Genomic DNA, 19,489 nt, shown 5'->3' with positions numbered 1-19,489 from the left:
AGAACAACATCTGCCAGAACAATCACTTGACATTTGTGTAGCAGTCAGGGCAAAGCAAGTCACTAAAACACAGATGGCAAAAGCAATAACTCTCCTTGGCTGTCACTGAGAAGCCTGCCATATTCTATTAAATGGAGAGCATGTCAACAGCTGATAACAGTGAGAGTGCAAATACCATCACTCAAACACCACCACAATTTCCAACTCTGAATTAAATCTACTTGCTTCAAGCTTTTGAATCCATGATTTGTACAACTGCCCAATCAATTAAAGCACAGTTATACGAGATCAGCCACTCCTCCCCTTTGCCTGCAGATGTAGCAAGTATACAGGAAAGTGACTGCATTAATTTAGCACCTTAAAGTTTATTAATTAGTGTCACAAGTAGGCTTACATTAACACAATGCAGTTACTGTGAAAATCCCCCAGTAACTCTGGCACTTGTTCTGGTACACCGAGGGAGAATTTAGCATGGCCAGTGCGCTCAACCAGCACGTCTTTCAGACTGTGGGAGGACACCGGCACATCTGGAGGAAACCCACGCAGACATGGGGAGAACGTGCAGACTCCGCACAGACAGCAACCCAAGACAGGAATTGAACCCAGCTCCCCGGCGCTGTAAGGCAGCAGTGCTAACCACTGTGCTGCCCTTACCCGTGCCAACTTAGAATGCTCCAAACTGCTTCAAAGACAATTAAGTGATTTCTTTGGAAGTAACTGGGCTGCTAATTTGTACACAGTAAGATCCCAAAACCAGCAATGAAACAAATGATCAGGTAATGAGGTGCAGTGATGCTGACTGAAGGGTAAACATTGACCAGATAGTAACCTCTGCTTCAAAATAGTGCCACAAGATATTTGACATCCACCTGAATGGACAGAGCAGCCCCTCAGGGGTTTTCACCTCATCTGAAAAGCAGCACCTCCAAAAGTCTGGCCCTCCCTCACCACCGCCCCTCCGATAGTGGGGTCCCTCCCTCGCCACCGCTCCTCCGGCGGTGGGGTCCCTCCGTCTGTACTGACCCTCCAGTGGTGGGTACCCTCCCTCACCACTGCCCCTCCGGCAGTGGGGTCCTTTCCCCGCCACCACCCACATAACAGTGCTTAAATCACTGAGGTAGGATCTGAACAAAAATTTCAGCGACAGAGGCAAGAATCTTGTTCGCTGAGACACAACCCCCTTGCCATTTGTTTGGAGTTTCCAGCCACCTAAGTGACAAGGCCCTTGAAACTACTTTGCACAGCTGTGCACGCACAGCTAACTGAAAGGGGCTAGTTTGTACTCCATCTGCTGGGAACATTCAGGCTGCTTAGAGCAAACATTGACTGACGCTTAGAATGATGGAATCCCTGCAGTACGGATGGAAGCCTTTCGGCCCACTGAGTCTGTACTGACCACAATCCCACCCAGGCCCTATTCCCGTAACCCCACATATTATCCCGCTAATCCCCCCTAACATGAGGGTCAATTTAGCATGGCCAATGAATCTAACCTGCATATCTCTGGACTGTGGGAGGAAACCATTGCATCTGGAGGAAACACATGCAGACATGAGAAGAATGTGCAAACTCCACCCACGTAAACTGACCCAGGGTGGAATTAAACCAGGGTCCTTAGCATTGTGAGGCAGCAGTGCTAACCACTGTGCCACCCTTTACACTTGTACAGCAATCTGTTCTGAAGTGAAAGTAGAAATGCAGCAGATACTGCATCTTAGCCGATTGTAAGCTTCAGTTTAGCAAAAGCACCACTGAGTGTTGGCCAGGGAAGTCTAGAGACCAGGTGGCAAGATAATGGCAAGAGAACTTGCAGAAGGGAAAAGGAAACATTTAGTTTTTTTTTCACTTGTTGGAGTCAAGTTCAAATCACTCGAAATATTTTGGAATACATATCTCTGAATTCGTATCATTAGATTCCAGAAAAAAACGTTACCTCCAATTTGTAACTTCTTCTGTTGTCATATTAACAACTGTCTCAGCCTCAATGTAGAAGTTTTTTTTCATTGGTGAAAGGCCTTAATGCAAAAAGAGAAAGTTGTTATTGGTAAATCTGATTCTGTCCGATCAAGTTTAAAATGGGCCTCAGCCCACACTGGTAAGCAGGGTTTCAGAGTGTTGGGGAGTGAGGCAGGAGTGAAATACTAACCAGCCCATTTCATAGCCTCATATTTCTCCTTATTCTCCCGCAATGAGTTCCAGTTGATGACAGGACGGGGCGCATTCATGCTGCCACACTTAACTGAGTAAGCATCCAAGCCGCTCCTTGCGCCACTGCTTAATTTCGGTGCAAAGCCTTTAGAGAAGGGGGGAAAGAAGTCAAACATTTAATACCGATTTCCAACAGACTGACTTTCTTCTCACATCTGGGATGTTAAGATGAGTTGTCACAACACAGAATCCCTACAATGCAGAAGGAGGCCATTCTGCCCATCGAGCCTGCACCGAACACAATGCCACCCACGCCCTACCCCCATAATCCATGCATTTACCCTAGCTAGTCCCCACTACATTAAGGGGCAATTTAGCACGGCCAATCTGCCTAACCCGCACATCTTTGGATTGTGGGAGGAAATCGGAGCACTGGAGGAAACCCAAGCAGACATGGGGAGAATGTGCAAACTCCACAGTGATCCAAGCTAGGAATTGAACCCGGGTCCCTGGCGCTGAGAGGCAGCAGTGCCAACTACAGTGCCACTATGCTACCCCAATGTGATTATTCTATTTGGTATATCAGTGGAGGCAATCCTTAACCCCACCCCATGGTGAGGTAATATGACACTACCACCACTGCCCACCCCATGTCACTGCGTGCGCTCCCCACCCTTTCTCCCCCTCCCCCACTACAACTTTGCAATCAAGTTGATCTAATGTGATCAAACATTTCAACCAAAAAAAAGGGCACGACCTTTCTACAAAGACCTCCCAGACTCACTTCGGTCAGTCCTCCGAGCTCCATTCCACTCGTCTGTATTCCTCCTTTCAATAATATTCTCAATCAGCTCCTTGGCTTTCAGCTGGGCTGCGTGGCTGCCAAAGAGCTTCACTTCCGCTTCAAAGTCTCCTTTTAATATCTAGCATGAAAAAGAGAGAAATACAGACAGTGCTCCACAACGGGGCAAAGCAGCTTATTTTAGTCCTTGCTTGTGCTGACATTTTCAGACAGGGTTAACGGGTTCCAATCTCTTTCACAATCGCATGCGTTTCGGTTTGGAGCGCTGCTGAGCTGCTCACACCATTGGTTACAATGAATGCCTTTAACATTTGATGGGTGGCACAGTGGTCAGCACTGCTGCCTCCCAGCGCCAGGGGCTCGAGTTCAGTTCCCGGATTGGGTCAGTGTGCGGACTCTGCACATCGTCCCCGTGTCTGCGTGGGTTTCCTCCGGGTGCTCCTATTTCCTCCCACACTCCAAGGATGTGCAGGTTAGGTGGGCCAAATGGCCTCTTTCTGCACTGTAGGGATTCCATGAAAGAACCTCAGTTCTGTTACAAGGGGAAGACAATCTTTTTACTCACTGCAATGCTCCAGTTGGTGGTTCTCCTGTTCTCAGGAATGTATGAATATATTAGGATTGATGGTTTATGTTTTCAGTTGACAAAATATTGCTTCTACACTATTACATAAAATGAAATTAAAAGTCTAATGTTGACCACAAAACCAATGTCAATTGTTGTAAAAGCCCATCTGGTTCACTAATCTCCTCTGAGCAAGGAAATCTGCTGTCCTTATCTAGTCTGGCCTACATGTGACTCCAGAGCCACAGCAATGTGGTTGACTCATAACTGCCTTCAGGGATGGGCAATAAATGCTGGTCCAGTCAGTGACACCCACATTCCATGAACAAATAACAAAAGTGTGCAGGTACAGCAGGTAGTAAAGGGGGCAAATGTTATGTTGCCGTTCATAGCAAGAGGGTTTGAGTATTGGAATGGAGATGTTTTACTACAATTGTATAGGGTATTGGTGAAGCTACACCTGGAGTATTTTGTGCAGTTCTGAGGAATGATGTCTTTGCTGTAGAGCGCAGCTTCTCATTGAATGTTTAGTTAAACATCCTCATTTTCAACAGTGTCTTCTGACTGCCTACACACTAGATGAATGATAGAATGGCCACAACCTAGGAGGCCATTCAGTCCATTGAGTCTATGCTGACCTTTTCCCTATTGCCCTGGAAATGTTTTCTTTTTCAATTCCCTTCTGAAGGCCTTAACTGTCCCCATCTGTGCCACTCACAGGCAGTGCATTTCAGATCGAAACCACCCCAATGCTTGAAAAGGGTTCTTCTCACGTTGCCACTGCTTCTTTTGCCAATTATTTTAAAAGTTCTGCCCTCTGACTCACGATCTTTCCACCACTGGGAACAGTTTCTCCCTATTGACTCTGCCCAGACCCCACATGATTTTGAACTCTTTGATCTAAATCTTCTGAATGTCACTCGATACCAAGGTTACTCAGTATCAGGCTGAGCACCACAATTCTACTCAATATTGGTGCCTTTCATTTGCTGTCTAGATCCTGGACTGCCCCCCATTACATCAAAGTATCCCTTTACTTGTTCTCAAAGTACAACAGGAGTCCAAAGATGTGCAGGTTAGGTGGATTAGTCAGGCTAAACTGCCCCTTTGTAGCTTAGGGGGATTAGTGGGTAAATACGTGGGGATGTGTTGCTAGGGCCTAGGTGGGATGCTCCATCGGAGAGTCGGTTCTGACTCGATGGGCCAAATGGTCTGCTTCTTCACTGTGGGAGTTCTATGCAATCACAGTTCCAGCTCTCTTGCACAGCCAGATGGGGCAACATCTGTGCTAAATGCTTTTGTAATAACTATTCCATCAAATAATCAAAGATCTGAACTAAGTAACAAAAGGAGAGGCAGTGGCTTAGTGATATTGTCACTGGACTAGTAATCCAGAGCCCCAGGGTAATGCTCTGTGGGCCTGGTTTCGAATCCCACCACAGCAGATGGTGAAATTTGAATTCAATAAAAATCTGAAATTAAAAGTCTAATGTTGACCACAAAACCAATGTCAATTGTTGTAAAAGCCCATCTGGTTCACTAATCTCCTCTGAGCAAGGAAATCTGCTGTCCTTATCTAGTCTGGCCTACATGTGACTCCAGAGCCACAGCAATGTGGTTGACTCATAACTGCCTTCAGGGATGGGCAATAAATGCTGGCCCAGTCAGTGACACCCACATTCCATGAACAAATAACAGAAGTGTGCAGGTACAGCAGGTAGTAAAGGAGGCAAATGTTATGTTGCCGTTCATAGCAAGAGGGTTTGAGTATTGGAATGGAGATGTTTTACTACAGTTGTATAGGGTACTGGTGAAGCTACACCTGGAGTATTTTGTGCAGTTCTGAGGAATGATGTCTTTGCTGTAGAGTGCAGCGAAGGTTTACCAGGCTGACTCCTGGGATGGCAGGTCTGTCATACGAGAAGAGACAAAGTTGGTTAGGATTGTACTTGCTGGAGTTTAGGAAAGTGAGAGGGAACCTCACAGAAACTTATAAAATTCTAACAGAGCAAATTCAGAAAGAATGTTCCCAATGGTGGGGGAATCCAGAACTTGGGATCATTTTTTGAGGATGAGGGGTAGGCTGAGGTGAGGAGAAACATCTTCACTCAGAGAATGATGAATCGGTGCAAATTCACTACCACAGAAAGTAGTTGAGGGTGAAATGTTGTGTGATTTCAAGAAATTAAATATGGTTCTTGGGGCTAGAGGGATATGTTGGGGGCGGGGGAGGGAGGGAAGGAGACAGGATCAGGGTGTTTAATTTGTTGATTAGTCATGATTATAAGTGACAGAGTAGGCTTGAAGGGCCGAATGGCTGACTACTGATTCTATTTCCTACGTAACTAGATCAGAATGAATTCTAGTTTTGAAGATCTCATCGATTCCTACCTGTATTTTGGATCCTGATACTTCCTCCAGCTCACGTATTTTAGATCCGCCTCGACCTAAACAGACATGAATGTTATATCAACCCCTGAGCGAGACAGTGCTGTTAAACAAAGAACTGTAGTTTCTTGTCTGATTTAAAGTTGTCTTGCCATACAGTTCCAAATATCGCTCAGTGTTTGGAGCTAATCCACTTCCTTTGATGTTGTTACAGTAAGGCCCTTCCAAACAGTAAGACCTTGCACGTTCCACAGATTATTGGAATAGGGTGGAATCGGTGGATCGGTTAAGACAATGTTGGAAAAGTCCCGGACACCAGAAACCCAGTGAATCCTGCATATCGTGCCAATGATCTCTGCTTCTGTTCCATACTTAAACTGATAAGTTCCCACCCACCACGCAAACAAGCCTCCCATCCACTGACTCCGTCTACAATTCCCGCTGCCTTAGAAAAGCAGCCAGCATAATCAAAGACCCCACTCATCCTGGATATACTCTCTTCCACCTTTTTCCATCGGGAAAAAGATACAAAAGTCTGAGGTCACATACCGACTCAAGAGCAGCTTCTTTCCTGCTGCCATCAGATCTCTGAATAGACCTACCTTATATTAAGTTGATATTTCTCTACACCCTGGTTATGACTGTAACACTACATTTCTCCTTTGCTTCTCCTCTATGAACAGTGTGCTTTGTCTGTAATGTGCGCAAGAAACAATACTTTCACTGTATCCCAATACATAGAATTATCATAGAAGTCGCAGATGGAATTATCATAGAATTCCCACAGTACAGGAGACCATTCAGCCCATCGAGTCTACACCGACCACAACCCCACCCAGGCCTACTCCTGCAACCCTACACATTTACCCTGCTAATCCCCCTGACACCAGACTCAATTCAGCATGGCAAACAACCTAACCCGCACATTTGTGGGCTGTGGGAGGAAACCCATGCAGACACGGGGAGAATGTGCAAACTCTGCGCAGTGAACCGAGGTTGGAATTGAACCTGGGACCCTGGTGCTGTGATGCAGCAGCGCTAACCATTGTGCCACCATGTCGTCCCATACTTTCGACAATAATAAATCAAATCGGATCACACTGTGTCTTAATGCAGAGTAAAATGGGCTAAGGCTTCAATATAGCAGTCAGCACGTATTCACATTATGCTCCTGAAACATGGAATTGATCCTCTAGGTAAGCCAATGTGGGACTATCACCTATTTCAAGCTCCCTTTGTGAAACTGGATTGTAAGTGATAACAGTTGATGTTGTGCCTGGCGTGGGAACTTTCATCAGGTGCTCAGTAGATAAACCACTCTAGAAGAAAGCGCCAACTTCCGCTGCTTCCATAAAGTGGAATCGGGAGAAGCAGCTGAGCTCCCTGCAGCTCCATATTAAACTGCACAGCACTGACAGCAATCATTAGCCGTCTACCCGCACATCTGAGTGAGAGTGGAGGGAGAAGTCAGGGAATGGGAGCAATTTATGTCAGTATTCATCATCAGAATTTAGTACCATTATTCATCTCTGGGGATTTACCCCAGATTATGATTATAGAGTCACAGTTTTAGGAAGAGGAAATGGCATTTGATAAAGTTTTGAGAGAGCAACTCGTAGGAACTAAGAAACAGGATTCGGTTATTTAGCTCCTTGAGCCTGTTCTGTAATGCCATGAGACAATTTGATCTTGACCATACTCTATAGGCCTGTTTTTACCCCTTTTCCTTCAACACCTAGTTAAAAATCTCTCAATCAAGAATAAAAAAATAATCTAACGTCAAACATCATTTGTGGGAGAGTTCCAAATTTTGTCCGTCCTTAACACTTAGAAGGATTTTCTAACTTCACTCCTGAAAGACATGATTCTAGTTTTTGTGACATTGCTCCTATCCCTACACTCCATAACCAGAAGGTTTTAATCTACCCTGTTTCCTTGACTACTTTGATCACATCACCACTTAGCCATCTAAATTCCATGAAATTCAACACTCTTTTGTGTAATCTTAGAAGAATGAGGGGAGATCTCATTGAGACGTATAAGATGATGAATGGGATGGATAGGATAGAGGTGGAGAGACTCTTCCCGCTCAAAAAAGACAGTAGGACTAGGGGGCACAGCCTCAAGATAAAGGGGAGGCGGTTTAGAACGGAGTTGAGGAGGAACTTCTTCACTCAAAGGGTGGTGAATCTCTGGAATTCTCTGCCCGTTGAAGTGGTGGAGGCTGCCTCGCTAAATATTTTTAAGAAGCGGGTTGATGGGTTCTTGATAAGAGAGGGGATTAAGGGTTATGGGGAGAGGGCGGGAAAGTGGAACTGAGCCACAACAGATCAGCCATGATCTTATTGAATGGCAGGGCAGGCTCGAAGGGCTAGATGGCCTACTCCTGCTCCTATTTCTTATGTTCTTAATATGCCATAATTCCAGTAGCCTTTCTTGACCATTTTCTGTACCCGTTCTGACATTGTGATGATTTATTACATGGAACTCCTCATTTCTTTGGACCGTCACTGTTCTTAGCTTCTTACCACTTGGCAAGAAACCTGTTCTATCCTCTTCAGGTCCAAAGTGGATCACTTTGTATTTGTCTATATCAAAATCCATTTTCACTCTTGCCCACTCAATCCATTTTCTCTTTGCAATTTTACATTTTCATCTCCACCGCTTACAATGCCCCCTAAATTTGTGTATCCCGCAAACTCGTGTTGGTGGCTTTCTGTCCAATCTTGTAAGTTGTTAATAAATGTATCAAATAGCTCTGGCCCCAACAGATTCTTGAGGGATACCACTGGACACATGATGCCAATTAATACATCTGCCCAATATCTCAAACTCAAAATGTTGGCTGTATTCTCTCTCTGCAGATGCTGTAAGACCTGATGAGATTTGGCAGTATTTTCGATTTGTTTCAGATTCCAGCATCTGCAATATTTTACCTTTAGCCCATAAGCTCTATTGTCTCTTGCTACTCAACCAATTGCTTAAGCAAGTCAATAATTAGTCTTCAACTGCATGAGTTGCATCTCCTGCCAAGTCTTTCATAAGGAATTTTCAATTCTTCTGTAGCCACAGGAGGAGGTCATGATGTGGAGATGCCAGCATTGGACTGGGGTAAAAAAGAAAGAAATCTCACACCAGCTTAAAATCCAACCAGTTTATTTGTAGCAAATGCCCCAAGCTTTCAGAACACACTGTTCCTTCATTGGGTGGGTGGGAGTTCGAAGGAACAGCGTGCTCTGAAAGCTTGGGGCGTTTGCTACAAATAAACCGGTTGGACTTTAAGCTGGTGTTGAGATTTCTTACGGGAGGAGGTGCCAGGTGACTGGAGAGCAGCTAATGTGGTTTCACTATTTAAGAAGGGTTGCAGAGATAAACCAGGGAACTACAGACCAGTCTCACGTCGGTAGTAGTGAGACTATTAGAGAAACTTCTGAAGGAGAGCACCTAGCTCCACTTGGAGAGGCCAAGCTTGATCAGGGATAGTCAGCATGGCTTTGTGAGAGGGAGGTCATGCCTAACAAATTTGACTGAATTTTTTGAAGAGATGACCAGGTGCATAGACGAGGGTAGTACAGTCGATGTAGTTTACATGAATTTCAGCAAAGCCTTGACAAGGTCCCACATGGGAGATTTATAAAGCAGTTAAATTACATGGGATACAGAGTAATTTGATAAAGTGGTTTCAAAATTGGCTCAGTTGTATGAGACAGAAGGTGATAATATAAGGCTTCTTTAGTGACTGAAAACCAGAGTCCAGTGGTGTACCACAGGGGTCTACAATGGGCCCCCTATTATTCATCGTTCATATAAATGACATTGATGACAATGTGGGGGTAGGGATAGTAAGTTTGCAGATTACAAAAGATTAGACAGGTGGTTAACAGTGAGGTGGTGTGTCTTGGGCTACAAAAGAGATAGACGGAATGGTCAAATGGGCAGATAAATGGCAGATGGAATTTAACCCTGAAAAGTGTGAGATGATACACTTTGGAAGGAGTAATTTGACAAGAAAGGATTCAACAAATGGTACGAAGTTCTGTGGAACAAAGGGACCTTGACGTGTTTGTCCACAGGTCTCTGAAAATGGAAGGGCATGTTAGTAGGGTGGTGAAAATGGCATATGGGACTCTTGCCTTTATCAATTGAGGCATAGATTACAAAAGCAATGATGTCATGTTGGAGTTGTATAGAACTTTGGTGAGGCCATAGCTGTAGTATTGTGTGCAGTTCTGGTTGCCACATTACCAGAAGGATGTGATTGTACTGGAGGGGGTGCTGAGGAGGTTTACTAGGATGCTGCTTGGGATAAAACATTTAAATTATGAAGAGAGATTAGATAGGTTTGGGTTCTCTTCATTGGAGCAGAGAAGGCTGAGGTGTGACCTCATCGAAATATACAAAATTATGAGAGGCATGGATAGGGTGGATAAGGAGCAGCTGTTCCTCTTAGTTAGTCATGAAGGGACATAGGTTCAAGATGAGGGGCAGGAGGTTTTGTGGGGGGTGGGGTGGCTGCGGAAATTTCTTTTTTTAACCCAGAGGGTGGTGACGATCTGGAATGCGCTGCCTCGGAGGGTTGTGGAGGCAGTTGCCTCACATCCTTTAAAAAGTATCTGGACGAGCACTTGGCATGTCATATTATTCAGGGCTGTAGGCCAAGTACTGGCAGATGGTGGGAGTTCAAGTATTTCTAACGTGTCAGTGCAGACTTGATGGGCCTCTGCTGCGTAGTATGATTCTATAAGTTCCCCTCGAAGTCCAGATAAATCTCTCTGTCCATTATTTTAGTCACATTTTGAAAAAAAACTTCAAGTGAAGCGTGCCTTACTCTTTTTACAATTGGTTGCAGGAGTGTAATTATTCAAGCTGGTTAGTCACTCTATTCCTAATAATACACTTTTACGAGTTTCCCAACCAACTGGTCTATACTCGTCTGGTTTCCCGCTCGCCTTTCTTAAATAATGGGGTGACGTGCACAATTGTCCAGTTTAAAAAGGGCTTCTGAATTCATAGATCTTTTGCAAGATTATAATTAGGGCATTGCAATGTTCTTAATTCCTTCTTTTAAAACATTGGAATAGAAACCATCTGGTCCTGGGGATATGGTTACACTTTCAAGTTATTTTCCTTCTTGCTATTTTGTTCACATTAATTTTGAGAGACTGTTTTAAATTCAATACTAGTTTTTGGGAGATCTGGCCTGCTGATTGAATCCCTGCATTTATACAATCTTCCACTTCAACAGTTACTGTCCAGGTGGTGCTGGTGGTGGTGGGGGTATCTACATAAAACTCCCTTCTCTATTTCATAATTCTGCCCATAAACTGCCTGCTTACTCTTCATATAATTAAAGTGATTTCATTCTTAGCAAGAGGTCACTCGAGTAGAATGCATATCCCCACCACACTGTGTTAACTCAATGCTGCTACAATTACACAGCTCTACTTTGAGACTTTCCCACACCTGGGAGATACACTGTAACTACAAAGCTGAAGAAAATAAATCTTTTCTTTAAAAATGAGCTTCAGTTTCCATGAGGAGATTTCAGGTCAATTCACAATGAACAATCTGCTCTGAAAACACGGCTCACATTTTGACAGCTGTGATAAGTTCCAGAGCAGCCGAGACAATCCATAACATTCCAGAACATTCTAAATAGAACCTACAACATCCTATAAAAAAAGTAAATTTTCCTTACTTTGCAAAATTCCAGGATCTGGATCACCATTAAAAACACATCAGTTCTTCTATTCCATATCCTGCATATTAAAATTTTGTTGAAATCTGTTTCTGAGATATATTATTTAGACTAATAGGGGTGGAAGCTTTACCATTTTCTATATTTTCTGGGGACCTTTGGGCCTGAAATATTTACTTATAGGCAGGAACATGGGAATGAGGAGCATATCAGCCATGATTGAATGGTGGTGCAGACTCGATGGGCTGAATGGCCTAATTCTGCTCCTATATCTTATGAACCTACAATATTTAGTTCCCACTGCTGAACATCTTACAGCCATATCTCAGCAATGCCTATGCTCATTAACCCTTCCAAAATGAGAGTAAAACAGTAGGGTAGAAGAACAGGTAGTTAAAATACTACCTGTAGACACAAACTGTGCCTGCAATTCATTTAATTTGTTCTTTATGCTCCATGTTTTTTATTTGAAGGTTTGACTACCTGTTCTTCTACCTTACTGTTTTACTCTCATTTTTTTTCAGATTCCTCCTAGTTTCATGTTGCATCTTTTAGTTTTTTCTTTACCTGCTTAAAGCACGATACTCTACTCTTTTCGCTTTTTAGTCTGTTCTTGAACTATTTTCATTACCTTTTCTTATGAAGCCCCCCTCCACCTCAATTTCTTTTCACTTTATCCTTGACTCCAGTCCAGTTCAGAATAGCCCACTTCAACAACAGTTCCTTCCTATCCCAACGCTTGTGTCAACATTCCAAGCAATGGAAACCCTCAATCAGCCAACCATTCATTTCCTTGACTTGCTTATGCCTCCACCAATTGGAGATTATAGCCTCTAAGTTCTTACTCTTTCACTGAGCTCCTGGCATACTCAAACAGGACCCTCGTTTACTCTTCCCAACAGGGGTCACAATGGCTCATTCCTTCCCATCCCAGCTCCAATACTTTCTAGGGCGTTTGAGATGCTCCTCACCCTGACACTAGGTTGCCAACACACCACATGGGCCTCTTGATCCTGCCGACAAAGAATGCTAGCTGTCCTGCTGTTTAGCGAATTTCCTACAAATTGCCATTCCCCACCTCACCCAGTCTTGGATAGCCTTCTGACCCACTGCGCCATGACTGATATTCCAGCTGTGCTTCCAAAGCTCATTATCCTTAGCACCTATGTTGTACCTGTTGAATAGGATCAATTTCTAGAGGTGCATCCTCTATTCCACCCACAGGGCAACACGGTGGCCCAGTGGTTAGCATTGCTGCTTCACAGCACCAGGGACTTGTGTTCCAATTCCAGCGCCAGGTCACTGTCTATGTGGAGTTCGCACATTCTCTCCGTATCTGCGTAGGTTTCCTCTGGGTACTCCGGTTCCCTCCCACAGCCCAAAGATGTTAAGTGGATTGACCATGTTAAATTACCCCTTAGAGTGTCAGGGAGATTAGCTTGGGTAAACGTATGGCATTGTGGGATAGGGCCTGGGTGGGGGATTGTGACCACTACAGACTCAATGCGCTGAATGGTCTCCTTCTGTGCTGTAGGATTCTATAATATATTAAAGATAGGTGTCAGCAAACTCATTCTCCATGAGATGTGACTGAAGTCTGCAGCAAACTGTCCAGATACTGTGTCCCTCTATTAGGCACCGGGAAGTCTCCAACTCCCACTCCAGCTCAATGACGCTGAGCCAGAGAGGATCGAAATATAGACATGTACTGCCAATGTGCTCATGAGGGCTCTCCATAAACACGCACAAACTACCATCCAGACTTTCTGCTCTGCCATGTTAAGTCTAGATTATTCATATTTACATTTTATGTTTACTGGAAGTTTTGCTTCCACAAACTAGTTTGCAATAAAACACTGGGCTTTTAAGACAATACTTATTGCCTCAAACTTTGAAAGACGGAATGAGGGGAGACTGAGAGAGGTCTACAAAATCATGAGAGGCATAGACAGGGTGGACAGTCAAAGCCTTTTTCCCAGGATGGAAGTGTCAATTACAAGGCGGCACAGGTTCAAGGTGAGAGGGGGAAAGTTTAAGGGAGATGCTGGTGGCAGCTGTTCAAGCAGAATGTTGGATGCCTGGAATGCACAGTCAGTGGAGATGGTGAAAGCAGGCACATTAGCAACATTTAAGAGGCATCTGGATAGGTACATGATTAGGAAGGGAATAGAGGGATATGGACCGAGTAAAGGCAGAAAGTTTCTTTCAGCTTAATTGCGGCATCGTGATTGGCACAGTCTTGGAGGACCGAAGGGCCTGTTCTTTTCAAACGCCTTCTGAACATTCAGATATGCTGCATCTACAGGTTCCCCCTCATCTAGAGTGATCAGAAAAGAAGCAGTGTAAATTGAATGTAAAAGTTCTCATATAACCCACAAATACTGGGGCAAAAAGCAGCATCGCTGAGCACACAATGCCAACTTTTCCTAACTTTTACATTTAATTTACACTGTGCTTCTTTTCTGACCACTCTAGATCAGGGGGAACCTGTAGATGCAGCATATCTGAATTTTCAGAAGGCATTCAAAAAGACGTCATACAAGATTTTATTAACAAGTCTGGGGCTCAAGAGATTGGAGTTAGGAGTGAAGATTGGTGAATGGAGAGAAAGAAGGAATAAATAACCATTTTTGCGATGGCAGGCTGTAGCCAGCGAATGTTGCAGAGATCAGTGCTTGGGCCTCAGCTGCTTGAGCCATTTTCAGTAAGTTAGGTGTGTGAGACAGAGTGTAATATTCCCAATACAATAACAGCAAAGTACTGCAAATGCTAGAAATTTAGAATGAAAACAGTAAATGCTGGATAAAATCAGCATGTCTGGCAGCGTCTGTGGAGAGAGAAACTGAGTTAACATCTGTATGACTCTTCTTCAGAGTTAAAGAGAGGGAGAAATACGATGGATTTTATACTGTTAGCCCGTGGAACAAAATAGGTCAGCGATAATGAGAGCTTGGAGAGAGTGCACAGAGATGTATAGGGCACAAGGGAAGTGTCAATGACAGTGCTAAGGACAACAGTAAGGACTGATAGTGGCATAAAGGTAAGATAGCAGGATGTGTTAATTGGGTGAACAAAGGCCAGTGCTGGTCCTGTTTGGGAGCAGGGAGTTGCATTCAGACAAAAAACATGTTAGGATTTTAAAAAAAGGATCAAGACGGCAAAGGAAGTCTAAAATTGTTGAACTCAACAATAAAGGAAACCCATATTCTCCCCGTCTCTTCGTGGGTTTCCTTCCACACTCCAAAAGGTGTGTGGGTTAGGTAGATTGGCCATCCTAGTGTTAGGGGGATTAGCAAGGTAAATGTGTGGGGTTACGGGAATAGGGCCTGGGCGGGATTGTGGTCGGTACAGACTCTATGGGCCAAATAGCCTCCTTCTGCACTGTAGAGATTCTATGGAATGTTGAGCCCAAAAAGGCCTAATCGGAACATGAAATGTTGCTCAAGCCCAGGATGGATATGTGGACATGAGGGCAAGGCATACATCCAAGCAAAATATATACAAGTCTGATGGATACAAAGCTAGGTAGAAAAATAATTCGAGGAGGTTGTAAGGAGATGGCAAAAGGATAGAGACTGGTTAAATGATTGGGCAAGACCAAGAGCAAGGAGTATAATGTTGAGAAGTGTGGAACTCACTCTGCTAGAAAGAATGGAAAAAATAGAAGATTCTTTCTAAAAGAAACTACTCCATGATAACATTCAGGAGGATTTGGTCATCTTTGTACACAGTTATTATGCAAATATAGCAAGCAATTAGGAAGGCAAAGGGTTGCTGACTTTTATTGCAAAAGGCAATTAGAGATGACAATAAATGCTGGCTTAGCATGGACTGAAGGGCCTGTTTCCATGCTGTAAACCTCTAAGCTAGCAAAACCTACATCCCTCAAATGAATAAAAAGAGTAAGGAGGTTTTGCTGTGAAAGTGTTGGACTTTCACGAGACCACACCTGGAGTATGGTTTTGGTCTTCTGTCCGTGGAAAAGATATACTTGCCTTAGAGATGTGGACAAAGATCCATGTGACGGATTCCTATGAGGGCTGTCCAAGGAGAAATTGATAGCATGGGCCTCACGTTCTGTGCAGTTCTGATGGATAAGTGGTGATTCTCATTGAAACGTACAAAATTCCCAAAGAATCTGACAGGATAGATACCAAGAAGCTGGTTTTCCCCAGGCTGGACACTCCAGGATTGGTGTCAGAGTCTCAGGATAAGGCAGTCATTTCAAGTTGAGGTGATAAAATTCTTTGCTCTGGAGCATTGTGAACCTTTAGAATCCTCTATCCAAGAGGGCCCAAGTGGGGTCAGTCTCAAGAAAATTACCTGAATATATTTTTTGGTCTCTATGTGAATCAAAGGACATGTATAAGTTCAGTCTTAGTGACTGGCATGGCAGCCTTGAGCTGTTGTGTGATCGATCTTGCCCTCGTGTTCTTAACCCAGCATTTCCCAATTGATAAACACCCAATGTGCAACCCCAACTATTTAAACCATTAACCCAGTTTTCATGCCCTGACATTTAATCCAGGCTCAATTCTGTCGCATTGACCTGTCCAGTGCACATATTTGGATCCTGATACTTGTCTGCTTTACTCACACCTAGGTGCTTAACACTAATATAGTTAAGAAAGCCCACCTATGGCTCTACTTTCTCAGACTAAGGAAATTCAGCATGTCCACTACAACTCGCATCAATTTTTACAGATGGAAAACATTCTTTCCAGTTGTGTCACAGCTTGGCACGGTTCCTGCTCTGTCCAAGGCTGCAAGAAACTACAAAGGGTCGTGAATGTAGCCCAATCCATCACGCAGACCAGCCTCCCATCCACTGACTCTGTCTACACTTCCTGCTGCCTCGGAAAGGCAGGCAGTTTAATCACATGCATCGGACATACTCGCTTCCCTCTTCTTCCGTTGGGAAAAAGATACAAAAATCTGCGGTCACATAGCAACCAACTCAAGAACAGCTTCTTCCCTGCTGCCATCAGGTTTTGAATGGACCTACCCTATATTAAGCTGATCTTTCTCTACACCCTAGCTATGATTGTAACACTACATTCTGTACTCTCTCCTTTCCTTCCATATGAACGGTATGCTTCATCCTTATAACGCACAAGAAACAATACTTTTCACTGCATTGTAATACACGTGACCATAATAAATCAAATACACAGGGCATTGAGCCCTCTGGATTATTCCCTCCCTTTCCAAACCCTATTATTTATCCTGGCTTTCACAAAAGGATATTTATCCTGGTATTTGCCTCCCCCAATTCAAACTTGGATGTTTGCCATCTTTATCCCAAAATAATATATATTTTAATGTATGAACACTGGGCCCTCCTAGTATCTGGCTAATAACACCCCATGGTAATCACAGCCAGGTTTATATCTCTCGTTTCCTCCGGTACTTACCCCAGTAATTACATCTGATTTTCACATATACTATCAAGGAGAATCCTGGATACAGAAAAAGACTGTGAATCTTGACGGTAAAGAAGCATTTCACCAACTATGGCATCAAGGAACCCTAGCAAAGCTGAGAATGAGAGGAAAATCTCTGGCTGGTGTCATGCCTAATGCAAAGGAAGATGGCTGTGGTTGCTGGAGGCCAATTTTCTTAACGCATTGCAGCAGAAAGTCCTCATGGCAGTATCCTAGGTCCAAGCTTCGATGATTTTTCCTCCATCAGGTCAGAAGTGGGAATGTTTGCTGATGGTCGCAGTGTTCAGTACTATACGCAAATCCTCAAATATCGAAAGCAGTCTGTGCCCACATGCAGCAAGACCTGGAACAATGTTTAGGTTTGGGCTGATAAACAGCAAGTAACATTCAAGCCACACAAGCACCTGGCAAAAGAGAAGCTAACCACTGCCCCCGACATTCAATGGCATAACCTTCACTGGACCTCCATCATCAACATCTTGTGGTTGGTGGGATGGGGGTGGGCGGTAGGGATGTGTGACCAGAAACCCAGCTTAACCAGACACACAGATAGTGTGACAACAAGGACAGGTCACAGGCTGGGATTTCTGCGGTGAGTAACTCAACTCCTCATTCTTAACATAAACAGGGGTATGTACAGAAAGGAGGGGGGGGGGGAAAATATGTTTCTATTAAGGGGTATGAGGGGGAAAAGGGGGAAATCAGGATATTGAATTCGATGATCAGCATGGTCAAAATGAATGGCAGGAGCAGGCTCGAAGGGCCTAACGGCCTACTCCTGCTTCTAGTTTCTAAGGATGTCTCACATCTGGTATTTACAGCTGACACGTACACCCAGATGTTCATCACTATTTACTCCTGAAAATTCACCCTTAGGTATTTATCACTAATGTTCACATAATAATGTGATTATGTGAACATCATGATAATGTTCACCGTAAATGTTTACAAAAAAAAAATCGGATTTAGCGCTTGTATTTGGAGCACTGAATGAGTCCCCAGGTATTTATAATGCTTGGGCAAGTGCTTTTATACTTACCTCTGGTTTTTACACCCGGCTATTTACAACTGACATTCAAACCAGCAACATATTCTTGGATTTCACACCAGAATGTAACCAGCCAAGCTGGGAAAAGCAGGGCTTTATATCGCAATACACTTGTTAGTTAATCTCAACAAACACACAATGCTCTGATGCAGATGTCCAGATATTTACCCTGCAGCACCAACACTTGGATGTTTGCCCCACCAATGCCTGGGGGATAACACACTGATAGCCCCACTACAGGGGGATTAACCCTTACAACCCCATTAGGTTAGGATTAACCCATCAAAAGTCATGCCACCCCACAATGCACACACCTTGGAGCTCACTCCATCAATGCCCAGCAGATTACCACACACACCAGGTCCTCGCACAGTCACTGATGTCTGACACTGATGCACATCCAGGCATTTACCTCCTGGAAGGCATGGTAATTTAACCCCCCAATATCCACACCTAGGCATTTACCTTCCAACAACCACACAACTGGGCACTTACCTACTGTCAGGTATTTACCCACCCTGGGTTATTTACCATCTGACAACCTCTCCCAGGGGATATTCCATTCCTCTGGGAGCACACCTGCCGTCTTGCGGGTGGGAGGGCACACATGCCCTCTCCCCAGTTGGGTGGTGTACCCACCCTCCCCTGGGGTGGGCTGTATCCTCCACCCACGGGGGGGGGAAGCCACCTTCTGGGGGTGGGTGGGGGCTTGATTCCACCTCCCCCTGGCCTGGGGGGGGGGGGGGGGGAGGGGTGTGGGGGGTGGGTTTGCATCCGCTCGGCCCTCTACATCTGTGTCTGCCTGGGGGGGGTGGTGTATCTGCCCTCCCCCCCGGGGTAGGTGGGGGGTGTATCTGCCCTCCCCCCCGGGGTAGGTGGGGGGTGTATCTGCCCTCCCCCCCGGGGTAGGTGGGGGGTGTATCTGCCCTCCCCCCCCGGGGTAGGTGGGGGGTGTATCTGCCCTCCCCCCCGGGGTAGGTGGGGGGTGTATCTGCCCTCCCCCCCAGGGTAGGTGGGGGGTGTATCTGCCCTCCCCCCCGGGGTAGGGGGTGTATCTGCCCTCCCCCCCCGGGGGCGGGGTGTATCGGCCCTCCCCGGGGGTATTTACCGATCACGGTGCCCACCGCCGCGCTCTCCATCCGGAAGCTGAGGGAGGGGGATGCCGGCGGGCCCAAGTCCCGGCTCTGAGGCGCTGCGGCCCCGCCAGCCCCGGGCTGCCTCCCCCGGCGGGCCCGGCCCCAGTCCCCGGCGCCCAGCTCCCCGCGGGGCCGGGGCCGAGTCCCAGTCGCAGCCCCGCCCCGGGCCTGTCCCCGGCTGGCGGCCGGCGGCCTCCACTCGGTCCGCGGGCTCGGCCTCCCCTCATCGCCGCTCTCCGCCTCCCAGTCCGACATGGCAG

General features: G+C 45.3%; 1 protein-coding gene across 1 annotated transcript in view; it reads right to left on the bottom strand.

The window, feature by feature from the left end:
• Positions 1-19,489, bottom strand: part of ddx43 (DEAD (Asp-Glu-Ala-Asp) box polypeptide 43) — a 57,735-nt gene extending 38,246 nt beyond the window's left edge. Inside the window, exons 1-5 of the mRNA XM_080191849.1 lie at positions 19,202-19,489; positions 5,907-5,962; positions 2,933-3,071; positions 2,147-2,293; positions 1,934-2,015 (exon numbers count right to left, since the gene is read on the bottom strand). Of these exons, the coding sequence (XP_080047975.1) occupies positions 1,934-2,015; positions 2,147-2,293; positions 2,933-3,071; positions 5,907-5,962; positions 19,202-19,484 (707 nt within the window). The 5' untranslated portion in view covers positions 19,485-19,489. The remainder of the gene's footprint in view (positions 1-1,933; positions 2,016-2,146; positions 2,294-2,932; positions 3,072-5,906; positions 5,963-19,201) is intronic.

The sequence above is a fragment of the Carcharhinus amblyrhynchos genome, chromosome 7 (genome assembly GCF_965287045.1).
Source record: "Carcharhinus amblyrhynchos chromosome 7, sCarAmb.v2.hapA, whole genome shotgun sequence".
NCBI classification, from domain to species: domain Eukaryota; kingdom Metazoa; phylum Chordata; class Chondrichthyes; order Carcharhiniformes; family Carcharhinidae; genus Carcharhinus; species Carcharhinus amblyrhynchos.
This window is presented reverse-complemented; position numbering and strand designations above follow the sequence as displayed.